Source organism: Coptis chinensis, chromosome 6, assembly GCF_015680905.1.
Source record: "Coptis chinensis isolate HL-2020 chromosome 6, ASM1568090v1, whole genome shotgun sequence".
In the NCBI taxonomy this organism is placed as follows: domain Eukaryota; kingdom Viridiplantae; phylum Streptophyta; class Magnoliopsida; order Ranunculales; family Ranunculaceae; genus Coptis; species Coptis chinensis.
The window spans coordinates 72,977,878-72,987,469 of NC_141461.1; the positions used below are offsets into that span (position 1 = coordinate 72,977,878).

At 36.3% G+C, this 9,592-nt stretch overlaps 1 protein-coding gene across 1 annotated transcript; it reads left to right on the plus strand.

Annotated features, from left to right (window-relative positions):
• The first annotated feature begins 739 nt into the window (after positions 1–739).
• On the plus strand, positions 740–1,342 carry LOC147494372 (uncharacterized). The gene has a single exon (XM_086568116.1). The coding sequence runs from the start codon at positions 740–742 to the stop codon at positions 1,340–1,342; it is 603 nt and encodes a 200-aa protein (XP_086424242.1).
• The last annotated feature ends 8,250 nt before the right edge of the window (positions 1,343–9,592 follow it).

Consider the following 9,592-nt stretch of genomic DNA (forward strand, 5'->3'; position numbering starts at 1 on the left):
CTTTGGCCAACTAACAATTCATTTAAAAAAAAAAAATTATCAATTAATGACAGAATATTCACATAATCTTTTTCGAGTAAGATTTACTTGACAACTAAGGCACGCTGAAGTGGACCACTATATCTCTAGCAGATCCTCGAGATATGAATACTACTTGCTAAAAATTATGGACTCCACATTCATCTCGAGGATCAGTTGGTAAGTTCACTACTAGTGTTAGGACTTGAGAGAACACAAGTTATTTTTGAAATGCTATGCCTTTGTTGGATGTTTCAGCATCAAAAGTCAAAACTCAAATATATTGACAGCATTTCTTTACATATACAGGGGAAATTCTGTTGCAAACCAGTTATAGACAATCTGTAATTTCTTTATCTTTTTTCCTCTGTTTTCTTTCTTTTTATGGTTAAATACTTAAATCTTTGAACAACTTTCCTTCTTTGCTTATATTATAGTTTTTGGGAGATATGAAATGTTAGATTAGATGTACTAAAAATAGCAGTATGACAAATAAAGATTTACATTTATATTATAAACATAATAATGTATGACTAATAGAAGAGTTAATTTGACAACTTAAAGTGGCAAGACTCTTTATGTGAACATCTATAAGAGCACATAAGAAAACCACATATTTTTCACAATCAAATTCAGTTTTTTATAAGATTTTACAAGTCTTTGAGTCCCACTACTCATACTGATGGCCAGACTCCATTATTTTCTTGCTCTTATAATTGCCATGGTTACAAACGTTCCAAGTTTACTGGAACTCTTATTCTTTCACAAAGGAGAGATACAGTTATATAACAGGATTGTTGGATCATTAAGGAAAAACTCTTCGCTCGCAAAACAGGCCATGTCGTTTTGGTTTTGCATGGAAGAATTAGGCTATTTTGATTTGGTTGAAAATATTATTTTAGCTGATGATACATTGGTCGAAATAATTTTCAATGAGACAATGTCATGTTTGGAATGCGTTGGACCCAATGCAAGACATCCAAGTGAAGATACAGACGAGGTTGTTGCAATGTCTGAGATTCTAAATGAACCTATAAGACGAAGGTTCATTTACTTCAACCGAGATACTATTTTTAATCGTATGAACCATTTCTTGAACACTGTTTGTAACTTAATCTTCAATGAAAATGCTGCCGTGCCTACGTTCTATGCTCGAGGTGAGAGCTCCACACAAGGACAAGTTTCAAGACCTTCATCCAGCCTAGACCCATCAGCTAGGCCCTTCAGTTCAAATGTTCCTCCTGAATATAGAACCATGTTCCTCACATTTTCTCACGGCTATCCCATTCCAAAGGAAGAAATATTGGAATTCTTCGCAAAGTAAGTACTCACCTAGCTACTATATATGCTCACTGTTCTTTTACTAACATATATGATATGATAATTGATTGGTAAGTATAAGTTTTTTTTGGGGTTATCGTGGTTAAACAACTCTTCCAAAGGTTTGATTTGGACTTATTTTGGTTTTAATTTTCTTAATAGAATACTCATTTTTCTTTTTTGGTGAGTAGGAGATGGGGAGACGTTGTTGAAGATCTGATCTTTGAGTCTATCGAAGGAAAACCAGAAAAAACAGAACCAGAGTATGCCAACCTTGTCTTCAAAAGTATATTAACAATACCATTAATTTTGAATGGAAAACAGAAGGTGAAGTACAATATAAAAGGTAAGCATCTCTGGTGTCGGATATTTGTTCCTAGGCCGAGCTCCTGAAAATATATACTACAAGTTTAAGAATAAGCTAGAGGACCTGTCGTGCACATATTTCTGGTTCAGATCAATAGTGGTATTGAAGATTATCTGGTACATCTACATACAGTTATTGTACATTATCATGATGATAATGCTTTTAAAATTATGAAGTCTTCGATCGAACAATACTATCTTTTATTCAAGCTTAATTACTAGCTTGTCTTTTTTATTTTTTATTATTTTATTATTTTTTTATGCTTTCATGTATTTGGATTTTGTTTTTTTATTTGAAATTTGGGGGCCGGGGGAGAGGGGGAGGAGGAGGAGAGACCTGTATTAATGTTTAAATTTTAAACGCAAAGTTACAACTCCTTTGTCATCATTTAGTAGAGCAGAAAGTCCAACATCCAAACGACAACAAATATACAGTCTATCTACTTCTACATTACTTAAATATGGAAGCAAGATAACAAGCACACTTCTTTGCATCTCTAAGAATTTGAAAGATCGATTTGCACCTCCACTAAACTCTCCATTAAAGCTTTACTGAAGCTTTTAAGTTACACGTGAGCAAAAGGTCTGTTTCAATCCTTACAGCAGTTACATGCACCCTTACACCATGAAGATGGAAGACAACCCTGTAACCCAGCCTTTATGCCCTTCATCAATTCCTCAATAAGCCCATTTTTTTGACTTGAAAGAACCATGGTAAGCAAACAGAACATAAGCATTTTCATTCTCCAAATTAAGCCATACTCCTTTGTTGTTGCACATTCTAAGAGTTAAGAGGACCAGTGGGTGGTCTTACCCTGGAACAAGGTGTAGCAGCATGGCTGCTCAATGGGATTTAAAGACCCAATCTGCCTAGTAGAAGTTTCTTCTAATTAAACTAGTACCCTTGCTTGAGTAGCTCTTCTCTTGTCCAAAAATAATACTATATCCTTAATTTACTTCTGCATAGGTTGGGCATACCATTGAATCTTCTGTTGCTGCGCTCCCTCCAAATGTAGTTAATACACATATAAACATAATTTCAAAGCTTAATTGTGTAAAAAATGTTTGGATGTTGGAATGAGTTATGCTATTAATTTTTCTCCCCTTTCATATTATCAAAGCTTAACTGTGTGTTAGATATAGGTTATAACATTATATAAGGACCACGTGCCGGCATTGCTGAATTCTTAAAGAGCTGAGTTAATTCCTCTGAATTTATATCTTAAATCTAGTTCTACAATATCTGTGATTCTTTTTAACATGTAAACTGCGGTACGAAAAAGAGGAGTTTGAAGAGATGACTTGAACTTTGCTACTTCTCCGAACCACTTTTTGGACAATATATGGTCATTTTTGAGTTCAAAATAACAAGGGAATCAAAGCTGGGGGGGCGCCTGTGGCCACTTTTCTCTTCGCTAATAAGAATATCCAGAGCAAGGTTAGTCTTGTAATAAGGGAGAAGGAGGGCGTCTGTGGCGAGAATCAACATCTCACCTATTTTATATTTCGTTCTTGATGTTGGAGAGACCTACGCAAGGCTCTCACATGATGTATATGTAGCAATTTTTCTTTATGCTTAATACAATTATCCGATTGTTTTTATGGTTTTGTAGCATGTGAGAGCGCGCAAATGATAGCTCCATGTTTCGTTCTTGATTTGGATAGGTGCTGACTATGGAATAACATCAATGTGGTTAAATGATATTAGCACATACCTAAGCTCCAGTTAATCTAATCACTTGTGTTGAACTTTACGTTATTTAATCCTATTTGCTACTATTACCCCACCACAAATGACTTAGTGCTCCAAGTGATAGATGGAAATGCTAAGGCAGGTGGGTTAGTCGTTGCTTCTCGGGTTGTATGTAGGTTGTACAGGTGAGTTTAATAAATCCTTACCTTGGAAGTAGCCAATGAGATTCACTAATCTAATTAGGTGCAGCACCTCTTTTCATGTTCAGTCCCAATTTCTGCAGGACGTCGATCCTGTTCTTGACTGCTACATTATCTAATGTACCTCTTGTTACGTGATAAATATTATCATCTGGCTTTGGACATAGTTGCAGTGCTTCAATGAGCTTGATACATTCTCCCAACTTGCATGTGTTAGGGTTAAGCCGGTTTCAGATACCAATTAATCTCGTACTGGATCTTTTTGCTAAGTATCTTTAAAATTTCAGTTTTCACTGTGTTCTTAGGTAACTGTAGGAATGAACTTCGATAGGTTCTTGGATTCCAGATATCCAACTATTGTGGATGCATGTTCCTTCTCGGTCACTATATAATTACCCTTTCATAATTAGTATCTTCCTTTATACTTAGCATAGAATGGTTGTCTTACTCTCATCAAACAAGATTAAGTTGACTCGGAGTTTTATTTTCACAAACAGATCTGGAAGTGGAAACTTAAATTGCCATTTAGAATTTGATTTTACTTGTGGTACAAGGTTGTCGTCTGGCTGCTGATATATTGGGCGTCTCATCGCTTCCAGGTTAAATAATTTTGTTCCTTTTCACAGAATCACTCATAGTCTCAAATGCACTTATTCTATGATTCTGTCATTAAGACTCTGCTTTACTGTTATGGTATGGAGCTTGATTACACAGGGCACCCTTCCTGCATGTTACCATTACGTACAGTTAGACGTGATCTTGCCCATTTACGTACTCCTTTATTTTAGTGGATTTGGTGCACAAAGGGGATGTAGGCAGGATCGCCAACCACGTGAACAATATGTGATTTTCTGGTGTCTGGATTTATTGTATTTTTTTTTTCTTAGATGAAAAGTTATGGCGGCAACCTGTATTTAGTACGCTTCTTTATCCTCCTCTAGTATAGATAGATTTATAGAATACAACTTTTGATCCAGAGGAGGTACAAAAACAAAGATTGAGTCATCTTGTGACTGCCAAGATTTTGAGAGATAATCATCTGCATGTTTGTATGTGTACTGCACTCTCAAAATTACTCCTAAAGATCCCTATATATTCCACTAGGTTGCTGCAGTGCCATGTAGGTTTTTCCTATTTGTTTAATTGTTTATAATGTTGACAGCTCCAAGTGAATCAGATCTTACAAAAAATTTCCTTCTAGCCGTATCACCTGCCAGTCTGAGTCCCTCAGCCATATATAGCCTCCAACTCCTGATATAACAGAGTAAGTTGTAGAATTTCCACTATGTGCTTATTTCAGGACTCGGCCTCTGGAGTTCCTGAACAAGTGAACAGACCTCCGAATCCACATGAGTCCTCTTGCAATAATCCATCTGTGTTTAGTATATACTACTCATCCTCTAAAGGAGCTGACCATTTACACCATTGTTCAACTTTGGTTTTATAAGTTACATTTATTCCCCAGTCTGTCTGCTAGCTAGCTAGCTAGCTAGTGCCATCACCTCGTAAGTTCCTTGTAAATACTGCTGTAGGTATGTCTTCATGTACTACATAATCTTTGAACTAAATAGTAGTGGAGATTGTTTTCAGTCCTTCAATCTTCTTCTGCCCCTCTCACACCCAAGTTAAGATATCTTGTTTATTTTGAATCCCAAGTCCCCAGGGTTGCTAGTTTTTATTTTTGAAGAAGCTAGAGGTTTAGGCAGCCCTCAACCTGTATTGATTACCTTCTTAAATACAAGGTTCCCGACCTATCCATCTCTACAAGAGCAGTTGCTCTACTATCTAATGGTAGAAGGAGGAAAGAGATACAGTCATCCTGTGACTTACATAGTTTAGAGAAGTAATCTGCCACCTGATTCCCTTCTCTAAAAACATGTTTTACAAGTCCCTAGTTGAGTTTAGCGCCTGATTATTTTTTGATCTCTACACTTACATACGCTGATTTTCACCTCAAATATGCTCTCAGAGGTTTATTGCAAATCATCACTAGGTAAATTAGAAGAAATTAAAGAACAATTAAACTGTGCAGGATCAATTGTGTGGCGCATCTGTGTTGCTCAGAATGAACCAATTTTGATGAAAGGTATTTAGATTTTTTCAACTTACTTCCATAGAAAATCTCACGACCTGGGAAAGTGCTATGAACCGTTAAATATACTTCTTTACATCAAATAGGTATCTCTGGCTCAAGGTCGGATTTGGGCGGTCTGAAGTGTCTAGTCTGGTGCTGGCCGCTACTTAGTTGGTGCTGAGTTTGATATTTTCTTGCTTGGTTCTTAGTATGGTACATTCTAGTTAGGAATATAATCCCCAATTCTTCATGCAACAAATAAATATGCTTAACTTTAGTTATTGGCACGCACTTAATAAAGGTCTTAATTAAGGTTACTGAAGCTCTAAACTATGATCGAGTAAACAACTGGATCACAGCTATTATAATAAACATAATAAAAAAAGGTCGATCAGAACAAGTGTTTGTTGCAGTTGATAAAGATGGGGCTGATCCTCGTTGTCTTGGAAGCCTGAAAATATTTGGAGTTTGAAGAAAGTTTATTCTTTCACAGATGCTTTTGCCACTTTTCCTTCATCCTCAATGATGAAATCCATCGATTTTAATTATACTTGGTGTGATTGGATATTGAGTGTATGTATTATTTCAACTGTGCCTACTCAGTGTTGTGTTATCCCTCACATGAGAAAGATTTGAAAAACCAAGAAGTTGTTGTTTTTGGGCCGTATTTGGTAGTACTTGTGTGTCAAGAAGGAGGCGCACCCGCTCCCTACTATCTATATGTATATAAAAGCTCGTGCATATTCTCTTTCCTCACCATATTGTTATATTTTCCAAACCTAACAATATTAGAGGCTCCTAAAAACAAAAGGAGGGATTAATAATTAGAAACATCTCCCCGCATTTGTTTAATTCTCCTTAATCTATTCTCAAATTGTAATCACCTCCCCTATATAAGTAAATGTCGCCCCATTTAAAAAATATCAGAAGAAATATTAGAAGTTTTCGGCTTTTTAAAACATTGATTTTTTTTGGAAAACCCTACGTATTCTAAATCTCAAAACATTGGCCGGTTTCTTCTCTTCCCAAAATCTTACCAATCATCAACACCCTTAGCAAACAACTCATCTAGCTTGTTCATTCGTCCATTGTGGAAGTATAGTTTTCGATATCGTCTGTGGCCTCTCTTTCGTAACTCCACCTGTCCTATCGATTTCACTATCATCACGGTGGTTGTCAGTTGGTTTTGCTACAGAAAAAGCATGTTGTGTTCCGTTCCTACTGCAATCCATAATTCCTTATGGAATGCCTTCAGGTTGCATGTCATAATCAGTCATGATCCCCTAGTCTTTACCGTTGTCATCTCCTTTGCTTTGCTCTATTGTGGCTTCATTGGCTACTCCTGTTCTCACCAAATGTTTCACCTCCTCAATAGAGCGTTGGTGACTACTGCTATTGGTAGTGATTGAAAACCTCCCTGAAAGTGGAATGTGCTCTTCTAGTAGTGTTTCACCTCCCACTGACCCCTTTGTCTTCATATATTCACTCACATCCTCATCTGTGGTTGTTTCAGCTAGGGATGTCCATCTTGCCCGAAACCTGCCCAAAACCCGAACAAAATACCCGCACCGAACCCTGTTCGAACCCGACAAAACCCGAACCCGAATCCAAACTGAAATACATAGGGTAGGGTTTGGTCACACTCTCTAAACCCGGCCCGACTCGATAATTTAGCTCTAAACCTGTTAAAAGGACTAAAAAACCCGAAACCGAACCCAGACCGAAATCGAACCCCAAATTCGGTTTCAATTGCATACTAATCTCATATAAAAGAATGAGTTAGATAAATATTTGGATTATGACCTCATTTATGTTTACAATGATGAGTTATTTAATATATTGGATTATGAAAAAATTTATGTCGGGACTTCTAATTTTTTCAGTAATTGCACTTGATAATGTGTCTATAATTCATTCTGAGTCAATCTATTTTTAAATTATATCAAATAATTATGTCTGATTATAGGTGATAATTACTTTCAAGTTCATTAGGAGTTTTATTTTATTTGAAGGATTGGTGGATAGCCGAAGAAGGAATAAAATGTAGATATATATTTCAAATCAAGTTTCTTATTGTCTTCTTTCTTCATTTATACCGGGATTTATCCTACCCGAAACCCGAATCCGAGCCCGATGGGTACCCGAAATATAGGATTAGGGTAGGGTTTGGTCACACTTCTTAACAAAATACCCGACTCTGAACCCGATCCGCTGAAAACCGGTCTGGGTTTGGGTAACCCGATACCCGTTCAAAACCCAAAAAGTCGAGTTTGGGTTGGGTCGGGTACCCGTTTGGACATCCCTAGTTTCAGCTGTCCCCAATCTCAAAAAAGCTGGCTTCCTAATCATGCCTGCGCAAGATTCTCATTTGTTTAATTGCCAGAAATTACCCATACATGATACTCTTGATGTCAATGCAATGAGAACACATACCTATAATAGAAGCAACACCTCTGACTTGAGATGCCACGCACGTATCTGATGAAGGAGGTCCACTCTCTTGACTGATAACCTATTCAGGCAAGGAGATATAATAGGAAACTCTAAGCAAATTAATTAAAGCTAATAAGCTATGGCACTTGAGATGATCACACTTAAAATTTATTGCTATCATGACAATGGTCAGAGTCAGATAATGCCAAACCTTCAACATTATTATTGTATTGGTTATGTGTTGGTCCTGAGTTTTTGGAGGCTATTGGATCACAAAATTGGTTAGCTCATCAAAGCTAGCAATGGGTTTGGCATCTTAGGAACATATTCTACTTTTGCAAGTGTTTGAAAGTATGCTTCTATGCCATTCATTTTTTTATTTTTTTTTGTCAATGTATTTTGGTTGGGTTTTCTTTATATGGAAGTACACTTTTGACTTCATGTTTGCTTTTATTAACATCAACATATGAATTTTGGCAGTTCACATGTTCCATATTCTCTCATTGTTTATGTGTCTGCAATAATTGTTAGTGTAGCTTAGTCTAAAATTCTCTTGAGGTATCCATTGTTATTGGTGTTTATTTAACTCTATCTAAAGATCCTAGAGATTGTTGAGAAAATTTTATTGCTGATTGTATAAATTAAATCACAACTTACATAAGACCAAAATTAAGTTGCTCTATGCACTGTTGCAAGGAACACAATTGCACAGTGCTTGAAGACTTCTATATTTACTTGTGCTTTTGTTGGCCAAGTCCAAAATAAGCACCCATTGTTGCCATCTAAGCAAGACAAAATCAGTAAGTTACCATTGTGATTGTATTTACCATGAATTTGGTGGTGCCTGCGTAAGTTGGTATCCTAGTTCATCTTATTAGATGATTTAGCTCAATAATATTTTTAAAATTGTATTCAATCAAACTGTTGTCTTGATATTTCACCTGTCATGATCAACTGAAATAAAAGCAAAGTGTTTGAATCAAAGGATATGATTCTCCTTTTCTTTTAAATCTACTTTTTAGGTACATTAATCTCACTTGCACCATTAGGTGAGTGCTAAAGACACATGTACTGTGCATTTGGTTTTGGGGGTGGTGTTTCACAGGAAAGGGATTCGAGCTAGGAATGACCTAAAAGATTGAAAGTTGTTGATCAATCATTGGAAGCACAAAGGTATAACCTCTTTAAGTTTAAACTGCATTTACTTGCTTTATTTGTTGTTTATATTGGACATCCTTTGTGTTGTGCCTGCTTTTATTATAGTTCTTAAAAATGTCTATAAGGCCAATGAATCTATTGGGTATGGGAGAAAGGAGAGGCTATCCAAGTTTTGGAGTGCTTGGATATGTGTCATGATAAGGTACATTTAGTACATTATCTATAAATTTAGCTGCATGATATAATGTTATAGTGAGATCATTGTGATGCCTTTGTGTTTAGTAGCTTTGGGGTAACCCAGAGAAATGAAACAGGGTTACCCCTTTTTCA